Source organism: Copidosoma floridanum, unplaced genomic scaffold (assembly GCF_036245765.1).
Source record: "Copidosoma floridanum isolate Cflo_tuat_1 unplaced genomic scaffold, Cflo_Japanese_pri ptg000026l, whole genome shotgun sequence".
NCBI lineage: Eukaryota > Metazoa > Arthropoda > Insecta > Hymenoptera > Encyrtidae > Copidosoma > Copidosoma floridanum.
Genome location: NW_028321903.1, coordinates 3,297,608 through 3,324,229, shown reverse-complemented (window position 1 = coordinate 3,324,229; position 26,622 = coordinate 3,297,608). Strand labels below are relative to the sequence as shown.

The 26,622-nt window shown below is 36.4% G+C and overlaps 1 protein-coding gene across 1 annotated transcript in view; it reads left to right on the top strand.

Annotated features, from left to right (window-relative positions):
• Positions 1–330: 330 nt before the first annotated feature.
• The window catches only part of LOC106641560 (lysophospholipase D GDPD1), a 75,100-nt gene continuing 48,808 nt past the window's right edge, over positions 331–26,622 (top strand). The window contains exons 1-2 of the mRNA XM_089595588.1: positions 331–511; positions 736–778. Coding sequence (XP_089451714.1) covers positions 388–511; positions 736–778 — 167 coding nt within the window. The 5' untranslated portion in view covers positions 331–387. The remainder of the gene's footprint in view (positions 512–735; positions 779–26,622) is intronic.

Genomic DNA, 26,622 nt, shown 5'->3' with positions numbered 1-26,622 from the left:
AAGTTACCATTGTTGTAAAATATTATACTATTGTTTATTTTCCTAGTCTAAGAATTCATTTCTCGTTTGGTGGGGTATGCAGAAAATACTCTAGAGAGGTTGCCTAACTAGGGCCAAGCTAAGCCGCGTTACATCACGCCATCTGCCTCTATACTTTTGCCTCGCTAGGACCTAGCCAGGCTAGCTAAGCTGCCTAGGCAGGCACAACCTATAGACCCCCGCTAAGCTTTCCGATCGGTGAGAGGTGAGAGTGGCAGCTGGTTAAGATTTTGACCACCCTCAGGCCTCAGCTCTTGGCCTATATTAAGTGACCAGGTATATGTAATTTATTTTGGTACTGCAAGTGTAGAATCTTTCATTTTTAAATTTAGTAATTACGAAAGAAAGATGTTGTTTTACACACTGTTTGGTAGTTACTTATTTACATCATTATTTTTTTTCAAATTTCCGACTTTGATACATAAAAAAAAAAAAATCAAATTCACGTGCCGCCACATTAGTCACAGAGGAGGTTAGTGTGCCACAATAATCAATAGCCAACGCTATTTGTGCATATTTTTTGTTATTATTTATCAGCAAGTAAACATTTGCATGTATGCAGTAAATGTCATATTATGGTTGGTTCTGGTTTTTTTTTTTCGGTAGCAGTAACATAGACTTACTCATAAGGTACTAAGTACTTAACGCGCAATTTATGAGTGCTGTTTTATGTGTTATTTGTGTCATATTTTTCAGGAGCCGGAGAAAGCTATGAAAACACAATGTGTGCCTTTAAACGGTTAGTCACTGCATTTTATGACTTAATAGCTTATGTAACGCTTTGACACTTTATGTAATTGATAACTTTTATACGCCAAACATTTAAGAAAAAAGATTCAAATTTTCCTACAGAGTTATCAAATCAATCTTCAAATACTACATAATATTTAAAACAATGGAAATACAAGTTAAAAGTAATTTTAAACATAAAATCAGTAAAAACTAACCCATTGGGACATTTTTTCTTGAGCAAGTCTGATTTTTAAATGAATTTAGAAGTACTTTAAATGAAAGATTGTATTAGAGGTGTTATAGTTATTGGGATGAACTCTGATTTTACATTTCTTTAACTTAGACAAAACAAATGGAAATAATACTTTTTTGAAAAATGTTGCATTTCAAGTTATTTATCATGATTATCTTTTCACCTCGCAATAAGTGTGACACATTATTTTATACAAGAAAAGCTTATATCATTGTATGTATAAAAAAATACAAGTCTAACTTCTAAGATAAACATGATTTATTTATATTTTATACTAGTTTAAGAGGGATCCTCCAACTTCTGTTGAGGTCAAAGAAACAAAAAATCAAGTTTTGTTTTTCAACTTGTTTAAGTTCCTAAAAATCATTCTATTTGTCATGAAAGTGAAAAAGTAATGATAATGTGAATAATTATACTTTTTATGATGAATGAATCGTTGTTTTGATGAGTATCAGTATGTATGCACACATGCACACATTATGTATCCTGGATTCAAGCACAGTAGTAGATGAGAGTAGAGAGCGTGTCAGCAATGTCGGTGTAGTTACCTGAATATAAAGAACCTCAGGCATTTGGTATTATAAATGAAGAATATGGACAAAGTGACGTCGCCAGTCATCAGGTATATCTGTTTGTGTATGTCGATTTTGAATAATCTCAACACGTGACTTAATTTTTTAGATCAATGAAACACTTTATCATAGTTTTCTTTTCCTTATAGTGGCTTTGAATAACATGATCTAATTTAATATTTTACTAAGATTAGAATGAAGATTTTCAAATTAAAAAAAATTATAAGTTTTTTGTGGTTAAAAATTTTTTATTTTATTCCTAACAATTTTATTTTGCAAAATAAATAACTGCACGAAATAACTATTTTTTATTTTTGAGATGTTCCGATATGTTTTGAGTCCTTTTCTCATCCATAAAAGTATAATATCTAATTATTAATTAGTCTTATAATGCTGTTGACAAATTTCACTAATCCAAGGTTTACAGTGTAGGTGGCTCCAGTGGCCTCAATGTTAAAATTATAAATAACCCAACCGAGGTTAATAAAATTGAATTATATTCTTTGAATTCCCATCTTTCTATTCGTATAAAAAAAAATTAAGGTTGACAATGAAAATTGTAAGAAATCATGCTTACAAAATCGTAGTTTTAAGACGGGTTTGATAGGAAATGCAAGCTTACGCGGTATACAACCTACTGCTGCACTTATATAAATAACCCGTAAGGTGTAAAAAATATACTATCTTGTATATATTATTACGCAGTTTTCGATGACATGAAAAAAGTGTCTTGTTATCGAACAAAATCTTTAAATAATTGGAGACTAAGTATACAGTTGCGAGTGCAAGTCAGCTCTCAGCTGTCTGCATTCTGCAGAGTACATATATATAGGTATAACTACTCTTGAACTTAGGAGCGTACCGTAACAGTTCATCAATTAGGGCACCATAAAACTTTTTTGTTTTTTTATATTAACTCACTAAAGTAACAGATAAAATGTAGAATATGGCTTACAACAGTCTCTACGATAACTTTATACCATATTTAAAAAAAAATAATGATTAATTTTTAGTCTCCCCATTTTGATACGGCACTAGGCGCTGGAGCCACCTTACGACTGCGCTCGACGTATCTTTCTTTTCTCTTCCTCCTTCTCTTTCTTCTCTGTAAGCTCGCGTTTTACATTAACTTAAACACCGTATACGTGCAAATATACCAAGCATCAGAGCTAGCTCCTCGTGATATAAGCATAAGGAGGGACAGAAGAAAATAACGATGCAAGACCCGCCTGAAAAATGGATGACGGGATTTAATGTTCTATCTATAATTACTTCAGGAAAGCTATACTGCGTTATAAATGGTTTTGTACATTATGTGCAATAGTTTTTATGTACAGTTTTTTACGTTATTTGGTTTAACATAAGAGATTTTGGATTGGTTATGCCATACGACATTCCGTATCGAAAAACACAGAATTAAAGATTCAAAAAAAGTTTTTTCATCTAGGAATAACTGCAGAATACCATTATGCTTTTAGTAGCTTAGTGGTAGAGCGATTGCTTTCCACCTGGAAGGCTCGGGTTCGAGACCCCACTCCACCAGTTCATCGCAGGTACCTCTGTGGTTTTCTCCACATGTCCTTATCACTGTGGTAGCTCCTAGGCAGGTGGTGTAATGCTTACCGTAACATGCTGATAGTAAAGAACAACAGTGCGTGGATCCGAGGTGTAATGCATACCGTTCTGTCGGAACAGTAAGAATTAACGGTGCCTCGAGGGGGGAGGGTGGGCGATGCTCGTAGTAAAATCGTCTCTTAAATTATCATTAGAAAAGCATGAATTGTGGCGTATCGGAGTCTATTTTGTACCCATAGCCATTAATTTAATATACAATATAGTTTTTAATATACAAACAAACATAATGCATTGCTGTTACCATCAGGATGATGAGTCTCAAACAAGGAAGATCAATTACTTTTACAGGAATTAAAAAAAAAAACATTTTTTTATTTTGAAGAAATACGAGCTGATCCTCCTTGTTTTAGAGTTGTCATGCGGATACTAATAACTAACGCCTTACTGTCAATAACACATTACGATATTCTGCAGTTATTCTTCGATGTCAAAATTTTTTTCTCTTTTTCCATCTATAATTCCATGTGTTTATTATACAAAATTACGTATGGCATCACCAATCCAAAACCTCCTATGTAAAGCCATGTGTAATGCTGTAAAGCTTTTCTGAAGTAATTATGCATAGAATTACATCTTTTTTAGGTGAAGAGCTAGAACTTACTCTTGAGAACGAAATTTGCATAATTTCTTAACTGATTAAGTTCTTAACCTTCTGTGCATGTATATTTGACGGTAACTAGTTAAAAAAGATGCACTTTACGTTTTCAAGATTAAATCTCAGGACTACCTCTCCTTCCTTTCTCATGCGTTGATAATTTTATCGAAATACCGTCCGCTGAAAATCGATAATCGTTTTCTATCCTTTTTATCTCGGTCTCAGCTATTCGTAAAAAAGCGATGCGCAAGCCTGGATGTTTTTGTTCATACATTTGGTTTAAGTTCGTGCAATGAAATTCAGCGACATAATGCATCTCTATTCATTTTTTTATTAGTACTCTTTGTAACACTGTTTCTGAACCTAAAGTTGAAAAAAGCGCTGATGCAGCGTTGAGAATTCTCGCTCTCGTACGTAACCGTAGTCCCCCGTACACCCTGGGTTTCTTCTCATAAAAAGGGGGATTCGTGCAGGAGTTCTCTACTTCTATGGGGAGAACTATTAATTCAACATTAGTAAATATATTTAACCATTTATTTATTTCGTCACTTAACACTACTACACAGTCTCTCTATACGAGGTATGTCCGGAAAGTATCGAGCCTACCTCCACAACTCCGCGCCGTAGTGTTCGAGCGATCTCTGTGGTGTATAAACGTAAACAGCAAAGCCTTACGGACTCAGCTGTTGCTCGTTTATACTTTTCGTGAGCATAGTTCATGCGCAGCGCGTCCATGTTTAAAAGTTATTTTTGAGTTTGGCGGATTTCGTAACTGTTAAAAATGATCGAAAGGCAAGATCAACGAATTTGCATTAAATTTTGCTTTTAGTTTAGAAAAACGAGTTCTAAAACTATTCTAATAATGCAGAAGACTTTTGAAAATGAGTGTATGAGCAAAACACGAATGAAAGAGTGGTTTAATCGTTTCAAAGAAAGCCGTACTTCTGTTGATAGTTAAAGCAATGTTAAGTCTATTTTTTTTTTTTTTTTTTATTGGAAAGGTGTTGTGTACCACGGATATGCACCAACAGGCCAGACAATAAAGAATTTTACGTTGAAGTTTTAAAATATTTGCGTGAAGCAGTAAAAAGAAAACGCTCGAACTTTTGGTCAAATGGTGACCGGCTCCTTCATCACGATAATTCGCCAGCGCATTCATCGAGTCCTGTGCAACAGTTTTTGACTAATCACAGAATCGCATTACTGCGACAACCTCCCTACAGTCTCGACATTGCCCCCTGTGACTTTTGACTGTTTCCAAAACTGAAAAAGCCACTTAAAGGACAGCGATTTGATGACAGAACGACGGTTGAGAATAACGTGATGAGAGAACTCAAGGCCATCCCTGAAAGTGAGTTCCAAGACTGTTTAGAGAAGTGGTAACAATGCTGAAATCGTGTTGTTCAATCAAATGGGGATTAATTTGAAGAATGCCATGCACCTGATGATGAAGAATAACGCTAGCGAGAAGTTGCAGAGGTAGGCCCGATACTTACCGGACAGACCTTGTACACTACACCTCGAGCGCATGTTCCCTATGTCTAGTTCGTCCTGGACCATGAAGGACTTCTGCTTATTCTAGTCCTACGCTAACATACATACACTCACACACGCCACTTTACTCTACTGGTCGTTTCTCTCTGTCTACTTAACTCTCTCTCTATCTCTCTCTCTTTCACTTATACCTCCTACTCTGCTCTATTCTTTCTCTTTGCCTACGCTACTCTCTTTTTTACTCGCTGGTTTATACATACGCGTTGGGAGTTTATAAGCTAGCGATTTCTACCCAAGTATATGAACGTTCATTTACTGTGTTGGCAATTGCACTTTGGAAAAAACTTCCATATCATATTAAAATGTCTAAAACTCTTTTAGTATTCAAGAAGTCATTATTTTTATTCTTGTTTCCAAACGAATAAGTTTAACTCTAAAAAGCTCAAGATTATGCGAAATCGCTTTCATTGTTTTGAAGTTAGCCCTCTACATTAGGTTATAATAAGTTATGTGTCATAAACTTCTCAAGTTAAGTAGTTCAAAAAAAATTTTTAATACATAAATGTTGTTAAAAGATGTTCTTAATAACGCTACTATAGCAGATCATACCATATTTTATTATATTATTATACTATACCCGATAACTATTTTTATATGCGAACCGTTGTAAATAATTGAATGATAATTGATAATTATTTAACTACTAAGCATAATTGCGAAATTGCAAAAAATATCGTCACATTGCTATGTTTGAATTTGTAAAATGAAAACTATGAAATGTAAAAATTTTATATGTAATTTGTGCCACCCAGGTCTTTGGCCTTTGGCGTAATAAATCCTAGTTCGTTATCAATCAATCAATCAAGGCAATCAGCACTCAACCTTATAAACATATCAACGAAGCACACTCACATCTCTGCCTCATTCGCACCCCTAATCACATCCATAACATCCTTGAATTCTCAGTCACTTGATGCCGTGCCAGGTTATTTCTTGATATCGCTGCTTGGAGTCTTCGGCGTTCAAGAGACCGCTTCTTGTGATGCCCGATCGATAGTCAGGTATGTCCTCTAGAATCGAGAATTATCGCCTTCTCCGCATTGGAGTCTCGAAAGCCTTCTCTACCGCCAAGAACTTATACTTCGCTCACCCCATCAACTTATCCTCAAATCCCAACAAATCCCAAAGACAAATGGTCTGCACTTCGTAAACTCAACTTCACCGGCTCGAACCTACCATCTCCCACCCAGATCCCTTCTCCGGACACCCTTATTGCTGCATTTTCCACTATCTGCATATCAGTCTCACCGCTCACCTCAAATAATCTCAACTGAGTACTCAATAGCACCACTTTTCCCAATCCCCCCGTTCCACCCTTTTATTTTAAGCTCATATTCTTAGACGAAATCCATAGTACAATTGCCTTATCCACATCTAAAGCAATAGGTCAAGATGGGTTATTCAACAAAATGCTATGTCTCTTTCTCTCTCTTTCTCTTTGTCTTAACATTCCTCGCATTTTTATTCAATAGTATTATACAACACTCGCATTTTTCAACCCTGTCAAAAAGGGCCTTGTTACTCCTTGTTGTGTATTTGTGTTTTGGGATTCAATCAAGTAGTACACTAAGGATGTAACTCAATAATCCATTTATTCCATGCTCCTTATCACATGTGGGCTAGTTGGCAGTTACATGCGGACTGGCTCGATGTTCGCTCGCGTTACATGCTCGCACTCTCGCGACCTATCCCGTTCACTCTTCTATGCCATACGTACACGCTACAACACTGGTACACGGATCCGCACACACATATTCTCGTATTTGCTCATGTGTGTGCGAAAACATCGAGTCTCACCTAACACTCCGTTTGACTAAGACCCGTCAGCCCACCTCCCCCGCTGACACCCGTCCAATAGTTTCACTATGTAAAATATCCAAAGCCTTTAAACGCATCTCTTTTCGAGACTTCGTTTCAGATAATCACCTTGTAGACCCTCGCCAATCAGGTTTCAGAAGGGCAAACGGCACTCAGTCTATCCTTCTTAGCGCAACTGACAATATCAGGAAGGCAATAAACCGTCAGCAGATTACCATCCTGGCTCTTCCTGATTTTTCTAAAGCCTTCGACACAATTCTCCACCTGAAGTTTCTACACAAACTTTCTCATGCCTTATAAAAACTTGAGTTTCCGCACCTAAATATCATTATCGTTCAATCTTCTTTCGCCTTCTAGTGCATTGAATCAGCTTTCCCTTGGAAAGTCACTAGTTATCACGTGTTATTACACTTGTTTTATTTCAGTTTTTGTGTTTTCTATTTTTTTTTTTAAACTGCTTGACTATTATTTTTTAGTAGATCAGTTAAATTATAGTCCTCCAAAGATCAGCTTTGTTGTAACCTGTATGACTATATATATGAATATAACGTGACGTACTTACAGTAGCTGTGAAAAGAGAATTATTTTATTCATTGATTTATTGCTCATTCCATAAGGCATTAATGAAGATGAGACTATGGCTACGTAATCACCAAGTTTTTAGTTATTTTCAAAAAAATTTTCAATCAAATCTTGACGTCGATTATCCAGATATTGCAAGTATTGATTCTCAGACTGCACGTTAAAAGTTCAAAAATAAAATTATCAATGACTCACTTTATAAGCTATAAAAGGACTTGAAATTCAAATTAAAGGTTTTTCATACACTAATTCATTTCTGTTCAAAGTATTCTCAATATATTGACGTTAATTCTCTTAGCTAGTAAACTTCCTTGACACTAAATAAGGAATTAATAAACGATCACTTTAAGACCAATACGTAGACATAAATATATTTCAATATTGCGTTTCTAAAAAATTTATTAAAAATTACGAAAGAATGAGAGAAATATCCTCCCCGGGTGCGGATCGAACACACATCCTACTGTTTACTAGACAGTTCCTCTACCACTTGAGCTACCGAGGAGCCGTACGTTCACTCGTACCGTAGGTTTAGATAAGTTCCTATTCTTAGTTTTTTTAAGCTGTTTTATCTGAAGCTCGATTTGAGTGTAGGTATATTAGAAAATGGTTCTAATGTTTGTTGATAAGTTGGAAATTTTATATGACGTTGAGAGATATACAAGCAATTTTAATACAATTATGTATTTCTTAATAAATTTTCTAGAAACGCAATATTGAAATATAGTTACGTATACGTGTTGGTCCTTAAGTGATCGTTTATTAATTCCTTTCTAAGAATTAGTAGCAAGTGCATTAATACCAATGTAATTTAATTCTTGCCAGATGGGGATCTCCTCCAAGGTAAAATAAACTTTCCAAACACTCTTAATACTCTCTCTCTCTCTTTCGTCGGTACGTAGCAGTGGAGCCGTGTTGTTATTATTGTGCTCTTGGCTTATGGACTTGTGCATTTCTTTTACATCTCTGGTGCCGTGCATGCACGGACGGTAGCGATCCCCGCTCGTGTATCATCTACTGCAGTATTTTGACAGCTAACAGCTGCTGGTGATGCTGAGGGATGGCTGGGGACGTAGGGAGTGACTATAATTGAGTTCCACCTCATTCCATCGACCTCTCCGGACGCGGGCACTATCCTGATGACGAATAAAAATATGGCCCGGCTCCTGGGAAAAATAAATGGGCGTCGCGCTAAGCTCATTAGTGTTTATGGTGGCGAGAAGATATCAGCTAGGCAACAGGTGATTTTCGATGCTACAGGTGGGTTTTACGACGCTATTACTTGTGTGTTTAATGCGTATGTTGCGCGGCTCACGGAGAACAACGTTGCAGCGTCATGTAAGTCTGCATTGAAGCACGCTTGCCGTTCGGTGACTCAGGCTGCCTCTATCGTATCGGGATCTGTGAGTGATTCGGGAGTAGCCACAACGTCACCCACTTTTGCAAGTGTTGCATCGCACGGTGCTCTTGCATGGGCCTCTCGCTCCCGCGTACGAAGCCTATACTTAAAAAGCCAAATAAGCGTATTGTTGTTAGGCCTAACAAGGAGACAAAGTCGAAATTTAAAAATTCGAGGGATGCGAGAGAATCTGTGATGGGGGTGGTGGATCCGGTGTTGCTTGTATTCGATGCTCGCGTGGTGTCTGGGCCGGCTCGAACGGTGATACTTAAAGGCTCCACTATAGATGAGTCGTTTGTTGATAGATTCTCTGCGCTTGTGCAAGCGGGTTTTGAATTGAAGCCTGACATTGAGCTGGTTCCGCGTATCATTATACACGATATATCAGTGGATTTCGATAAGGCTGATATTGTAAAGTGTGTTATAGAGCAAAGCTTACAGAGAAATTCGGACAATGTACAAGACATTTTTTTATATCCTAGGGGCGTAAAAAATCATAGAAGCTGTGTTATTAAGGTTTCTTTGGCTACTTGAACTGGGGCGCATAAGTATTAGCTGGAACTGTTGCCTAGTATATGATCATGTATCACTCCCTCGATGCTTTAATTGTTGGGGTTTTGGACACATTTCCGCTGGCTGTGATAAGCCCAGATGCTGTGCATATTGTAGTGGCGAGCATTTAGATCGTAAATGCCCTGTGAAGGATCGGGAGGGGTGTAAATGTGTTAATTAAGTGCAATTACAGTGTGCAAATGTGTCTTACGCAGCGTTGAATAGAGCTGTATCTCTAATTTTGCTGACAATGATCGATCATAAGATTTTTTCAACTGATTACGGCCCATAATACAACTCTATTAAAAATGGCACGGTGTAATGCGTAACTAATAGAACCGCATTATTAATAAATTCGATCTGTCATTCTCGATAACAACCTTCATGTGCTTATCGTCAGTGAGTCATGGCTTCAGCCGAATAAGTACTTACACAGTTTCATATTCCTGGTTACTGCTTGGTTCACCATGATAGAGTTACTAAGGGTGGAGGGGATGTTGCTGCATACATACACAACTATGTTAACTACCGCGCAGTTACCAACTCAGTGCAAGGAGTTATTTATTATTTACGGCCCGAATTCGTGCTGCTGGAGCTTACGATCTTGCGAAAAAAATTTCTGTGTACTGTAGTTTACAGCCCACTTAAATGTGGCTTCTAGTCGGATGTTGAGGAGGCGATCCTTAACCGCCTCTTGCATTTTGATTATTCTCTACTTCTGGGTGATCTTAACATTGATTGGAAAGTGGATTCGACACCGCGAAAAATACTTAGTGATTCTTTTATTACCTTGGACCTCTCGGTTGTACTTTTTGATCCAACGTATCGTACGGGCTCCCGTGCCCTTACTACTGATTACATATGTATTAGTGACCCGAGTTTAATCAGTGTGAGTAGACAGTTTGATGTGCCAGTGATTTCCAAGCACAATGTGCTTACCGTTCAGGTCCGATGTCGACTTTCAGAGAATATTAATCAGCCTATATTTACCCACTCATTTAGAGCTTTTGACCAGGAACATTTCGTCCATGACCTTAAGGCAATCAATTGGTATTACATAACTAGTTTGCAAGATATTGATGATAAAGTTTGCATTTTTACCGCTTTCTTTTAGGTTTATTTAATGAGCACCCTCCTTTGCGAACTTTTGTTTCTCGCCAACGCCCTTGTCCCTGGATGTCGGATGCAGTTAGGTCACTCATTCGGGTCCGTAACAATGCTTGGAGAGTTTGCTTCCTTCAGATCTCAATGTGAGGCCAGCCCTTTAACTTCCCGGCAACTACGTAATTTTACCTCTTATTATGCACATTTTCAGTTGTTTTTTGCTGTCAGGCAGATTTCCGTAGGCTTGGACGAAAGCACTGGTCATACTGCTGCCTAAACAACGGCTCTCAATCGATCCCAGTCATTTCACCCCATTATCATCCTGTGCACCATATCTAAGCTGCTTGAGTTTATGGCACTAAAGCAGATCTTGGCTTTTGGGGAGTCTACTGCAGCATTCTGCCCCAACCAATTGGGCTTTCGTAAATACCACGGCACGAACACCGCTTTAATAAACGTTGTCAACGGCATAAGAATGACAATAGATAAGGGCAAAGTTACGCTGCTATTGGCTGTGGGTCTTCAACGAGCTTTCGACAAGGTCAACATCGAACTTGTAACACGTAAGCTTCGCACATTTGGTTTTTCAAACTCAGCTTGCTCTTGGGTTGAGGCATTTTTGATTAGGCGGTCGCAGGCTGTTAGATTATAAGATGGGTCTGTGTCGGGCTTACTTGATCGTATTACTGGCGTGCCGCAGGGTAGTTTGTGCAGGCTGGTTTTATTCTCCCTGTTCATCAACGACTTATAATCGCTTTTAGAGTCATGCAGCTGCCACTTATGTGCTGATGATTTTATTTCGAAGTACTCAGGCCCTGTGCGCCAGATCAGAGAGATAGTGAGGGTGATTGACTCGGATTTGGACCATGTTTTACATTAGGCTCTTGATAAATATTTTACGGCAAATAGCAGGAAAACTCTTGCGGCGTATTTGGGCTTGCGTGGTAATAAAGTCACTATCCCCAGTTTCTCTGACCGGGCCCCCACTTTCAATGGAGTGCAGATAGAGCTCACTGAATCTTTAAAGCTAGATGGATCATTTCTTGACAGCACCCTGTCTTAAGGACCTTTTTCGATCAAAACTTTACGAATGAGTTACGCGAGCCTCTCACGTTTTCGGAGGTGCCGGGATTCCCTGCCATGCTCAATTCGCTTAACGCTGGTCAGCTCACTGATTTTCCCATATTTCGAGTATTGTTCCGGAATTGCATTGGACATGTCCGGAGTGTTGTGCACTAAGATAGCTCATTGTAAAAATTTGTGCCTGCGATTTGTTACCGGTATTACCCGTTCAGATTATAGTACGCCTATTTATAGATCCTTAGCGATCCTCCCTTTCCGTGAGCACAGAATTTATATAGCTCTATGTCTGCTCATTTCGGTGCTTAAGCGGACATGGCCATCCTTTGTACCTGTCAAATTGTCTAGTGTTTAGACCCCAGAACGAATGTGCTGCTCGTCGTCGCTATGAGTTTAACCTGAGAATAGCGCGCACATCAACTTCATACTATCAAACATCGTTTCACGTTGCTATTCCGCGTATTTGGAATGATCTACCACCTGAATTACGCTCAGGCTTCGACTTATTTAGTTTTCTTGTCCGGCTACATTAGCACTTTTTAGGATTAGTTTTTACACATGAATAGGCATAGGCGGGAGTGAGACGTAAATTAGTTTATTGCGTTTTGTTGACTTGGGTTTATTTGGTTACGAACTTATTTAGTTATTGACTTAATGTAATTAATAATTTGGTTTTATTTTTATTTTTGCACTTGGTACTCCCTATTTTGTTTTCAATATTTATTACTTTTTTCCTTATTTTTTTTCTGTATTTTCATTTTTGTTATTTTTATTTCATTCGATTTAGTTTGAGCCGAGTAAAATTTATGTACTGTGATTTTATTTGTAAGACTACAGCTCATGCGTAAGCTTATTCATGTTACGGCAACTAATCTAGCCACGACGTTGTAGGACCTTAAGTCCCTTGTCATCAATAAAAAATTATCAATCAATCAATCAATCAATCAATTAATCTCTCTCATTCTTGAAAAATTATAAAGTGCTTAGATTATGTTGATATGGCTGTGTTAATACTTTTATTCTTAATATTAATTTCTACTTTTCTTATTGCGGGCCTTATGCTCATAGAAATTAAATTAAATGAAATTTGTTTTCATTCTGTATTTGAATTCGATATAAGGGGAGAATCACGTCAACTGCCCTAGCGCTGCTGCGCACGGCCCGCGCGAGCGTCAAACACGACGTTTTCAACTCGTCGTTTCGGTCTCAAAACGTTAATAAAAAAATTATCAAAATATATACTCTTACGTATTTTTTTCTCAGCTTTCTAGTAGTAGCATCTGTTTTTCGAAATTCTGCCTCCATAACCTAGAAAAATGCAAAAGTTAAAAAAACAATGCGCTGGCAGCGGGTCAGCCGCACGCTATCTGCTACGATTAGATTGATCTCTTTAGCTATATTTGTATTGGCGATGAAAACAATTGTTATTTCACAAGGGTTTGCAATGGATCAGTAATAAATTTTTTGATAGAATTTATTTACGTATTTAAAAATTTTATAGTAAGAAATAAATAGTAATGAACATCCATAAAATATTTAATATTTACATTTTAAATGTATTCAATAATAAAAACACTGATGTTTTACTTAATTTTTGGCTTCTTTTTGGTCACACTCGTTTTACATTCTTTTAATTTTGGGAAGATTTCGTATTGATAACTTAAAAACGTTTTCTTTAGCATTAGTTTGTTATCCTTAATGGAGACAAATCTATGGTAATTCAGTATTCCTGGAATCGTTCTTGTACTAGAAATGTGTTTTTTAAGTTTTAAGGCAGTTTCTTCATATTAACATTTGCTACTAAAAAAAACTTTCGTTTCTTCACATTGATTTTTTACCTGGTTAAAAAGATCGTCTGCCGTTTAAAATGTAATTGCCTGTAGAGAGTTGCAAACTCGTCCTTCTAGCGCTGCGTTTTATATTCGCTCCTATCCCATCACACGCTCCCTTCCCGTGAGCAGTAGCGTGGAAATGCCACTCTGCTAGAATTCCAAAAAAATTTTCGTGATTGAAAAGAAGATGGGAATAAGCATGATGCACCATCACTAACGTAATATATTTTTTTTGGATTAAATTTTTTTTTTAAATAGTTGACGATGATCTTTTGATAAACGAATACGGCAATTGTGTCATGTAAAAGATTATCAGATATCACTGCCAAGCTTTTATGCCTCATTTCGTTAACTTCCTTATAATACAAAACACACGTAAATATCGTTGCTTGGTTATTATTCCAGTGGAATGACCGGGCTGCATTTTGAGCTACGAACGGGTAATTCTCCGCGAAATCGGAGCTGACTATAAATTCACCGTTGAGTAAATTATTTTTTTTAATTTTTTGCGAATGTAGATTGTTTTATAGCAAAATAATCATATGTTTTTAACCTCATTAATTTTTTGCCACGTAAATCCAAATATTTACGAATTTGCAATGTATTCGATGTTATCGTGCACCGATCAGTTTCCGCCCATAATTTATAACTTATTTCAAAAACACCTTCAGCTTCTAATGAATCTAATAATAAACTTCGTAGTTTTCTGAAATTGGGACAATCTAAACAATTTCCTAAAAAATAATTTTCTGAAGGATTATCGCAAACAATGGCGTTTATACAATCCATGAAATTTTCAAGAGGTGTGTCCGGGGGTTTATTCAATTACTCTAAATTTATTGCATCAAGCATCAATTTCACGTTTTCGTGATGCACGCATACGCAAACATTGTGTGTACCACTACTTCCGGCTAAAATACAGTGTGGAGGCGTGAGCTGCACAAATTTCATTTTTCTCTTTAAACAAAATAAATAATTCATTCAAATTTCCGAGTAGTAATCGTTTTTGAACATGCACTTTCGGCATTAAACGACTTACACTATGATTCTCATAAAAATTTTTTATGGAGTTTTCAACGTTAGCAGATAAAATATTTCCCTTTTTTTATCGGGTAATGTAAGTATACCATGTTTAGCAACTAAATCTAAAGCTTGTCTAGCTTCTCTTTCCGGGCAACCAAATTCTTCCATAAAATCTCTTCGGTTCCAAAATTTCGGGAAAAGAGTGAGCAACGTGATTCTTTCTCACTTATCGTTTGATGATACAAATTTCTCTATAATTTACTCCAATACTGCGATGCCTGTTTAACGATATTTATCATCTTGAATTTTTTTTTAGATTTATACTTACAAGCCTCAACCTTGCACTTTACACAAATCAAAGTATCATCTCGAATAAAAGAAAAGGTTTCTGTCGAAAATTGCGGAAATTTAACCAAATTATTCTTGACCTTGTGATTATCTATATTCAATGGATTACAACATTTTACCATCTTGAGTACTTATTATTAAAAACGAGTTATAAAAAACCAAATCACTGCTAAAATGAACTATCAATGAATGCGTAAGTATAAAGCTTACTTCGATTCTCTGTTACAATCACATAACCTACGTAAAAAAATTTTTAAGCACAATTACATTGAGTATTAAAAATAGTACCAAAACCTATAAAAACTTTAAACTTACGATAGCGTAATCTTGTGTTTTAAACATAATAAACATTGTTATAAAAAAAAACTATCAAAGAGTTCCTTGCGATGTGCAAACCGTCACGGTTAGGTATGTTTGTTTCCATCCAGTCAGAGAGATGGTAGCAGACAGCGCGCGGCGGACCTGCTGCCAGCGCGGCCACAACAGCTCGTGCCGTCTCGTTTGTCGTTTAAATACTACTTCAAAACGAAAAATCCTTTTTTTTTATTGTCGATACGTACATAAAAAAGTCTCATCTCTCGATATAGATAATCCAAAAAATGCCAAAAGTTGAAAATCATGAAGATTTAACGTGTTTTTTGAACTTTTGCATTTTTCTAGCTTATGGAGGCAGAATTTCGAAAAACGGATACCACCACTAGAAAGCTAAGAAAAAAATACGTAAGAGTAAGTGTTTTGATGACTTTTTTATTAACGTTTTGAGACTGAAATGATAAGTTGAAAACGTCGTGTTTTACGCTCGCGCGGACCATGCGCAGCGGCGGCGCGGGCGCTGGGGCAGTTAGCGTGATTCTCCCTATTTTTAAGTTAAACTGCAAGTACTGCAAAAACAATCAAATCCTGCGACAATTTTGTGATGGTTGCTAAAAGTTTGTTAAAAACCTTTATAGTTTAACAGTCAAATAAATAAAATTTTTCGTCATCCTGTTCTCTCACTCTTTTTCTCTCTCTATGTCTGTTTACGTTACTTTCGTTCTATCACTCTCTCTTGTTCTCTCTCTGTGAAAAGTTCCTCAGATGCAGTACTGCTGTTGAAACCTGGAAGACGGTAAGATCTGTAGGCCTAAATGGACGATCGCAGGCATCCATTCAGCTTTCAGTGACACCCACTGAATTGAACAAGTTCTTTGTAGGAAACAATGGGACTTTATCTCTATCACCTATACAATTTAGTCAAATTAATCCTGATAAGCCCTTCTACTTTGGCCCTGTAATGTGTCTAATTTACTATTGGCGTTCTAATCTGCATGGTCTAATGCTAGTGGCTCTGACGGAATACCGGTCCGATTCCTTAAAGTCTGTCTACCTGTCATTATGCCAGCTCTACTTAATAACTTTGATACATCTCTCCAATCGGGTGTTTTTCCTAACCAATGGAAGCATTTCCATTGTTGTACCAATACCAAAAAAAGCAAGATTTATACTGTTAACGACCTTAGACAAATTAATCTTACTTGTGCAGCAGGAAAAATTCTTGAAGCTATAGTACTTAAACAAGTGACTAATTTTTTGAACTGTAGACAAATCCTCGATGAACATCAATCTGGCTTTAGAACCTGCCATAGTACACACACTGCACTTGTCAAAATTGTGGATGACATCCGGCATGCAATGGATAATGATCAAGTAACACTACTTGTTGCTATTGATCTAACCAGAGCTCTTGATATGGTTAATCTTAAGTTATTGGTTAACAAACTCAAGTGCTATGGCATTTCAGACCCTGCTGCGCAATGGTTTGAGTCATATTTAAATGACCGAACACAAAATGTAAGGTCACCCGATAGGGAGCTTTCACAAACTTTATTTCATGAACAGGGTGTACCACAAGGCAGCCTACTTTGACCACTACTGTTTTTAATTTTAATAAACGACTTGCCTTCTGTATGCAAGGATTGCTCGTATCATATCTACGCTGATGACTTTTGTTTTTATCTTCATGGCAAAATAAAGAAGGTAGGACGCCCTCAAGTTCTAGTTTAGGTTACTTTACAAGAAAATTATAATGCATTTGCATACAATGCTTAAACGAGTTGGTACGAAATCCACTAAAAAGAGATCGCCGGTCAAGGCAAGCGAATTTCGTGGGATAGATATTTGTGCAGGAGCTCCGTACACCAGCGATTCGAGAGAACGAATATCAAGCATGCCTCACTGACGAGAGAGAGAAGAATTAAGATTTCAGCCGCAAGCAGCGCGCACGTGCTTGGCTGTTTAATGTTCATCTAGATATTTTGTGCGTATACATATTAGTGTGTATGTGAGTATGTGGGCGCGCGCATAAAGCCACACACATACACGCAAGCGAACAGTATCTCATGATCCTGCGTCGTCCGCTTCGTACAGCCTACTTACCACTGTACACTATTAAAAATTTAATTTAACACTTAATTTGTCATGACAACAGTAAATTAGGGCTTTCAAATAAACTATCAACATTTGCTACACTATACATTAGCGTGACCGTAATGGTGAAGTGGTTTTTATTAATGTGAAATAAATTTTTTTTTTTCTTACTATTGTCTCTTTGCCCGTTGTTACTCCTTTGATACTACAACTTCCCTTTCTTCGAGTATAACCCCGGTTAATTTGTGGTGGTAACAATCGGCTAAGAATATTATCTGTACCGAGGAAACTCTAAGATTAGGAACCAACATACAAACAATGATTGTGTTTATATGTCGGAGGGCGGGTTCGTGGCCCTGTGTAAAAGAGCGAAATTGCTCAAATTGCCAATTATATACAATACTTAAAAATATTTATTATCAAGTTTCAAAATTTATCTGTTGAATAATCAATTAATTCCTGCACCATATACAGCAATTGTTTATTGATTATTACTTTATTGAATTCTCCTGAATATTTCCTTAATTTAATTAATTTAATAATTTAATATCTTTTTCAACTTATTCAATATTTTTCTAATCTAATTTCTTTTTTATTTCATTCCTGTCCCTTTTTGGGGTTCAGATAATATTCTCAGTTTATTAAACGATTTCAAATCTTAACAGCTATTTTTCTAGTTTTTATCTTAAACTATAAAAAGTAACTCGCAATCTTATGTGGAGGGGAAGGTTTGCTTAAATAAGTACAATCAATTTATTTTTAATTATCTTATATTTATTCAATCATATGATTCTAAGGAAATTATATCTTAAATTTTTTACATGTCTTAATTATATTTGAGTGATCGCAATTATTTACGTTAATAATAAAAAACAATATGTAATATACTCGATAATTTACTTAAAATTTATCCGCCCTTTTAATAAAGAATTTTACATAAATGACAATTTGAATTTTCCCTCCTTAATATCTCTGCTTAAACACGTTAGGTTAGACTAATGCGAATTTTTATTACAACCGCGGAAAGTAAGGGTTAGGTAACTACCTATCCGACCAAGTCACGTAAGGTTAGGTCGTTCTCAGGGCCCTTGGGTGTCTTGAGCACTGCTCAAGTCATCAACCCAGGAACTTCGCCTAAGAACGTGGTCGCTAACCCTAGTGCCTCGACTACTTAGGGATGCGTCGTCTCCACGCTTAAAGCGGTCGAGCACCGAAAGTCCAAGTAGGTACCGGTTAGTGGAAGTGTTACCTTGTTGGTGGTGTACACACTTACTTTTCAGCTATCGGCCTTCGTACTTCGTCTCTTTCTCTCCCTTCGTGCTCGTCGCGGTATTGTACCGGTGCACGGGAAAGTTCCAGGTCTGGGTGAGCAACGGATATACCGCGTCCCAGGCTCGCTGGAAGATGAACTCATTTCATTGCGCAATGGTGCCTTTTATGCTAACGTTATTTCCTTTTGAGTAGCAGGTTTTCCCTTCTTTGGGTGAACGTGCTCTAGCGTTTTCTTAACGTACTAGACGCACATTCCCCGCGCGCGGCGTTCAAATTTGAATTTTCAAATAGGAATTTTTTATAAAATGGAATATATGTATATATAGAAAAAATGTGTACTATTGAATTGTCTATTAGACGGATTTTTTATTACAAGAAAATATAATAAATAGAAGAATATAAATATAAATGTAAAGCGTGTATTATAAATTCTAGGTAATAGAAGTGCCCCCTTGCAATACTAACAGTAAGTCCACCACTCGAAAACTTTATTAAATAAACAATAAAAGCTTTAATTTAAAGCCACATTACCTTATGCTCAGCGTTTAAGAAATCTACGGTCCGTTACCTTAATTATTTATATTTTTTACATTGGATTATATTTTGAAAAAAATTTGGTTTATGACTTGAATTCTCCAAAACATAGAAATGTCCAACCTTACAAACTACTTGGGAAATCAGAACATGCCTGATCCAGGCTGGATCAATATATGATCCGTTACACAGAGATATTAGCTTCATGCTGCAATCTTCATGAAACAACACCACCTGCAGGGAAAAAGATGTCAATACTAACTAGCAAAAATACAAAGCTCCTAATCGACAATGATCTAATAAAGGTGAACAATTCTACAGCAGTGTATCTTTAACGACTAAGATAAGTATTTTCAATCCCAAGCAGAACGTTAATAGCAAAAAATTTTTTTGCTATTAGGTTGGATCTAGGCTAGATCTAGAATGGATCCTATACTTTTTTTTCCGGATTACCGTGACAGCCTATTGGCCTAATTACCATGGCTACCCACTCACTACCTATGTGTGGGGGTGTATTGTCGCACCCATTTCCAATCCTTTTACTGATGTTATACCTAATCCATGGGCACAGTGCGAGTATCTCCGGTGAAACACCTTGCCACTTAAGCTGACACTTTCTGCACCAATGGTGCATTGGGTGCACTCGCCACTGTGTACCCTTTCCCCGGAGAGGACTCCAATTTCAGGACGTCCACTCCTCGACGGTTAAGCCGGCGTTTTCTGCCGAAGCATCGGGTCCAGGCTAATTAGCATCCCCAGAGAAGCCCCATGTTTCAGGGACCACTCCTCGCCGGTAAGGCCGGCGATCCCTGCATGGCACATCGGGATCCTGTACTTATTATTTTTTTTGAGAATGATTTTATCCATTCATCTTTTTGATAAAAATATCATAGAGATGCAGGAATAGAGTGAGCTATTCCCATTTGATTCTGTACTGTACGATGCATGTGCAATGATTCCACGTGCAAGAGAGAAAGCTGCAAGCATATACGTTGAGAGAACACATATGGGGCAAGCCTTATGTTTATGTGTGTGTATGAGAGTGTCAGAGAAAAATCGGATCAGTAATGCGCTAAAAAACGGGCTTACAACAAACGAGCATGCGGTATGGCGGCGTGTAGCAGTTGATTGGGAGTAGGGACTAAGTCGAGGGAGCTTGCAGCTAGAAATATAGAGGGAAGAGAGGGCTCAAAAAGGTATTCTTAAAAAGTTAGGTCGAGAGAAAGGATTGAATGCCCCACTGGGATGAGAAGACTCGGTGAAAACTTCGACGTCACGTATGTATCTTGTTACCATCTGGGGATTTATTTTATTATTTATTGTATATTAAAATAATCATTTTTCTTAAATTAGATCGTTTCTACATAAATTTGAATTTTGAAATTTCGCGCGCAGCTCCGACTTCCAACTTAGTACTTGATAGTACCACCTATCGCTCGCCAGGTGGCGACCACTAGTCTTTAGCGAAAATCACAAGTAAGAAAGCGACGTAAAGTATAAAAGACGGACTGTGTGACGACTGATTGGGATCGATCCGAGATATGCAAATACGTGTAATGCATACCTCTTAAGCCACTCACTTGACTTAAAATAGTGATAGTTAAGTACATATTCAATAAACATCACTGTACCAATATAAGACACTTGTCTATACCTTCTTTGCCCTCGAACATTGAAAAAAAAAAAAAAAAAAAAAACTAGACACCCACTAGTCAACCTGGCGACCAACTCGTCGAGGCTTCTACGAATTACCGCTCAATCTCCGCACCTCTCCGATGAGTTAGATTCCGATGAATCAAACGGAGCCACAACGCCAACAACATCGGAAGCAGTGCCACCATCGTTGTTCGACTTAAAGGGACGGCTCAAGTAACTCGAAAGTGACTCTGATCTCTTCCAACCGCACTTCCCCACTCAAAGTTGTCCAACCCCAACGGCCACTTTTAACAATCTTTTTCCTATTTCCGCGCCGTCGTGGAGACAACCATTATCTTGGATGGCTGTGCGTTGGAATATATACAATGTTAAGTCTACCCTTCGTTTATTGGACTCGATTTCTCATGAATTTATTGATGAGTTCATGTAAAAGGCGAAATTCATCCCTGGTTGCTAAATTAATTTAACCAAGTGGTGGTCTTGAATTGGCGACCAGTAGAAAAAGTGTACTATTTTCTTTGTGTTATGTCTCTTCCTCGTTCGCAACGGTTTGATTTTGGGGAAGCTTTCCGGTGTTTCCTGATATGTTTTGGGGTCACGCTTTAGAATTTGTGCTCAGTTTAGTGCGGTTGTATCTATCTGTCTTATGGAATTTCCTCTGAGGTTTGTGACAAGTGTTGATTTCACTTCCTGAAATCATTCAGTTGGTGGATGAAAATCCGCGTTTGTTTAATTATCACCCGAGAGGTGATCCGCCGACTGCTTTTTGTGTCGTTTATGTGGTTTTTGCTTGTTGCGATTTCTTTTTTTTTACATGCATTCATTCCTGTAAATGACAGCTGTATACAAATTTTACATATACGATGCATCTTGCATTATTTAATATTCTTTTCAAAAATTAATAATGACTATATACTATTACTAAAGATATTATTTTATATGCAGTGAGGAGGAACCAATATGTATGTATACAAGGAAATCCAATCCAAATTTGCTTTTACGCGTCCCAAAAAAAATTAAATTTTTTTTCAAGGCACACCTTTGAAATAAATTTTTTCTTGTTTTATGTACTCTCAATAACAAGAGAAAAATTGTGTACACGAACTTTAGGCTTTGTGACACGGTTTTTCATGGCACAGAATATTTTAATACTTATTTTTTGGAGAATCCTGTGTAAGCAAGGACATGTACTGCCTTATAATACCAGCTTCTCGTTTGACTTGTGTACTACATCAAGTGTCTTTTTTGTAAAATATCTGTCTTGATAATTAAACAAGACTTTATTCCACAACAGAACCCAAATATTAAGAAAGTGACCCTAACAAAATAGTTTTCAACTGAAAAATATGCAAATAACTTCCATTGTATTCGATTTAAAAAAAAAAACATTACTATGAAATTTTATGTCGGTAGTTTATCATCTTACATCAAATATTATACATAGTATTAAAAATATCATAATAAATCAATGCACATTATAAATAATTCATTAATCAGACATCACAGTCATTTCCTTATAGTCCGGTAGTTAAAGCACGAAGAAATGTTAAATAAGAAAATTTCTGCTACCTAGAAGGGAATCGTTTTAATTGCTTACAAATATAGTCTAATTATTGTAAAAAATATTTTTGACCAACAAAAACGTCGGCTTTAATTGTTATTAAACAAATGTTATAAACGAATTAGCATATTTTACGATTGTTTAATAATTATTGAATTTTAAGACAAGAAAGTATCTTTTTTTGTTTTACACGTAGTCTGCTGTTATTATTTTCGAATTTTATATACACACACGGATGAATATATATTTTAATAATCGATACGTACGTAAACTTTAACGTCTGTAAGTGGTAGGTGAGTAATGAATGACATGCATTAATGCACCAACGGTCATGCCTGCAAAGAGAAAAATAAAAAAAAAAACGATTTCATGATATATTTAATACAATATTAATTTATAAATAATTTTTTTACAAAAGTGTTCTCCTAATCGATAGATTCAAAAATTATTTAACAGTCGCAAAAAACGCTTATTTGTTTATAACATTTGCTAAGAGCATCGTATCAGAATCAATTTTTTTTTTAAATACGTAGAAAACTATTTATTTTTGTAAGAAAGTAATTGCGTCTTACTTTACCTTAGATTAACAAATTTGTAAGCATTTATTTGATTGCAGAAATTATTGTTAAAATAGGAGTTAAAATTGCGACATTGAAACAAAGTTTCTTGTGTCACGGTCTGCACAGTGGTACGACCCGTCCGAATGTGATTCATCTGCGTTTGTTAATTTCTCAATTTGAGTGCATTCCTTTTTTTCGCACAATCATTTTTTAAAAGAAGCTTTTTATGGGATGTTCGGGATCTCGGTTTGAGGAGTGACTTTCTGAAAACTGACATAATTTCGCGACATGGTCACGTCGTTTGTTTCTTTTACTTCCAGCGGCTGTGAATTGTACTTATACATATGCAGTACAGTGCTGTTATGCTACTGCTGGTTGACGAGTATTCTTACTGGTAACAAGTCTATACCTACACGGAGGGAAATGCGTAGCAGAATTGAATACTGAAATGAAATATCCTGATGCGTCGTCAAACGCGTGTATTCATGGACAATCAAATGTGAATGTATCCATAGTACTTTTATAATAGTATGTGTCGCCGTATGCCGTACAGCGTCTGCTTGACCGCGAGGGAACAAGCTATACTACTATATATACATACGGTGGTTGCTCATCAATGCACGTCAGGTAAATATGCCTATTCATGGAACATGAAAATTCATGTATTTGTTATGCAACACATTTAATAAAAAAATTGTAGTAGTTGTATATTTTATTTATCTTCATGAATTCACAAGTAAAGTTTAATTATACATTCGATAAATAATCAATTTTGAAGATAATTCCAAAAATAGGGACAAAGTCGAACATAACCTATACTGAGAACTGTAAATATTATGGTACCAAACTTCAACGAGTAATTTATAAAATTTCAATGAACAAATAAATGTTAAAATTATTCCTGTTGAATACAAAAGTGTTGTACAAGTGAAAAAACTTTACCTTAAAATATTTTGCTAAATTGATGTTATTATGTGGTCGCGTTGGCGCAACGGTAGAGTTGCAGTTCCGTCGATCTCCGAGGTTAAGCTGCATTTGGCGCGGTCAGTACTTGGATGGGTGACCGTTTGGTCACCATTCGAGTCTCGCCGTTTCACCTGTGCTCTTGATTCTCGAAGGTCGATTAACTGTTTCTCTGACGCTTCGTCTACGTGATCATAGGTGTGACTGAGTTGGTCCAGATGTTTCTGTATGTATATGTATATAAACATCTGGTCATAACTCTGGTGCACCGGTGGCTAATTAACACTATGCTTGTGTAAAAAAAAATGCCATGTCTGAGCCTACGGGCGATGATGAATGAAAAAAAAAAAAAAAAGTTTCATGAATAGGAACATAACCATGAAACAATGGATACAATGTTTCATAATTATCTATATTTTCGTCTTATAATATTTTTATAAATATACGACCCGAGTGAAGCGAGGGTTGTTAGTTAGCGAATGTTAAAAGGCCCGAACAGCAAAAGAAGTCATTCAGAAAAAGTCAAATTATTAAAAATCCTTTAAATATTATTAGGTACTAAATGACATCTTATGAATTTTATTATGTTATGAACATTTTTGCATGTCAACAGCATTAAAATATTTATAAGCTAATATAATTATTTATTAGACTCATGGACATCGGTTGCTGCAAAAGCCACATGTTTCAGTTTTATGACATTTTTCCAACAATCATTTAATCATTGTTTCTATATTTAAATTGAGGTTAGAAATTTACTACGTTGCATATTACTGGAAGAGATTATATGCATTGCATAACAAAGGATCCCGCACCAACGCAATGGGATTTGGGGTCCCAATGAAACAGTCAACACACGCGCCGCATTTGATATACAGTCAGATGAGAAGTAAGGGTTAAGTCGCACACGTGCACTGCACATGGTGCGATGTAGATTACAATAAGAAGGCATTAATAATTTCAGTAATAATATAAGTATAATATATACGTCGTTAGATATATCCGTAGCTATAGGTAACTTCGTTTTGTTCACATATTGTATTTTCAGATTGTTTAGAATTTCAAAGAGTTATTCTGTTGCAAAAGAATTTTACTCATTACAAACGATGTTTTATGAACGGCTTCCCAGCTGATTTATCCAATAAGCTTGACCTGATCAAAAGTACAAGTTATCCGCGCGGGAATCTTCGATAAAGTGTTTCTTTGCGATAAACACGACCAATGACTGTTCTTGCAGTTTTTTTATCGGCACCCGAGCTGACACCGCCGCCAAGCTCGACGTCTTTATATATATATATATATATATATATATATATATATATATATATATATATATATATATATCTGTAGCCATATATCATTTCAATGGTCATTTCAAAGTTAGTTTTGCGACAGAGTAACTCTTTACAGATTCTAAACAATCTTGAAATACAATACGCAAAAAAAACGAAGTAACCTACAGCTACAGATATATATATAAAGACGTCGAGCTTGGCGGCGGTGTCAGCTCGGGTGCCGATAAAAAAACTGCAAGAACAGTCATTGGTCGTGTTTATTGCAAAGAATCACTTTATCGAAGATTCCTACACGGGAAACTTTGACTTTTGACCGCAAGTCGAGCTTGTCGGCAGTGTCAACGCAGGCGCCGGTAAAAAAGCCACAAGAACAGTCATTGGCCGTGTTTATCGCAAAGAAACTCTTTATCGAAGATTCCCGCGCGGATAACTTGTACTTTTGATCAGGTCGAGCTTATTGGATAAATCAGCTGGGAAGCCGTTCATAAAACATCGTTTGTAATGAGTAAAATTCTTTTGCAACAGAATAACTCTTTGAGATTCTAAACAATCTGAAAATACAACATGTGAACAAAACGAAGTTACCTATAGCTACGGATATATCTAACGGCGTATATATTATACTTATATTATTACTGAAATTATTAATGCCTTCTTATTGTAATCTACATCGCACCATGTGCAGTGCACGTGTGCGACTTAACCCTTACTTCTCATCTGACTGTATATCGAATGCGGCGTGTGTGTGTTTTCAAAGTTTTTCAAAGTTTTTCTTCGAAGTTTTTCAAAGTACCGAATTAGAAACAATAGTTGCTGCTTCAAAAAATTTCAATAAAAACTATTTAAAAATCGTACTAAAATTATAAAATTTCCACATCCAACAGTTTGTACACTGTCATTTAGATGTCCGCCATCAAGTCAAGTTCATCTGTCATTCAATTGAGTCAATATGTTTTTGTATAAAAAAAAAGTCAACTGCAGTGTGAGCACTTCATTTGTATTCATTACTTGGTTATCATCTAATAACAGTTCCTCAGAGTTAGTTCACGAATCATATGTTCATATTGTTACCTTCATATCAATTGTGAATGAGTGATATTTTTAAGATTCCATTTATATCTTCAGTTATATAAAAATTTGTATTCATCTTAGGGTTTTATTTTTTAACCACACGTGAAAAACAATGCCGTGATAAAAAATTTTCATGAAGAAATTGAATATGATTCGTTTGAAATGAAACATGACTTTTGTTTAGCT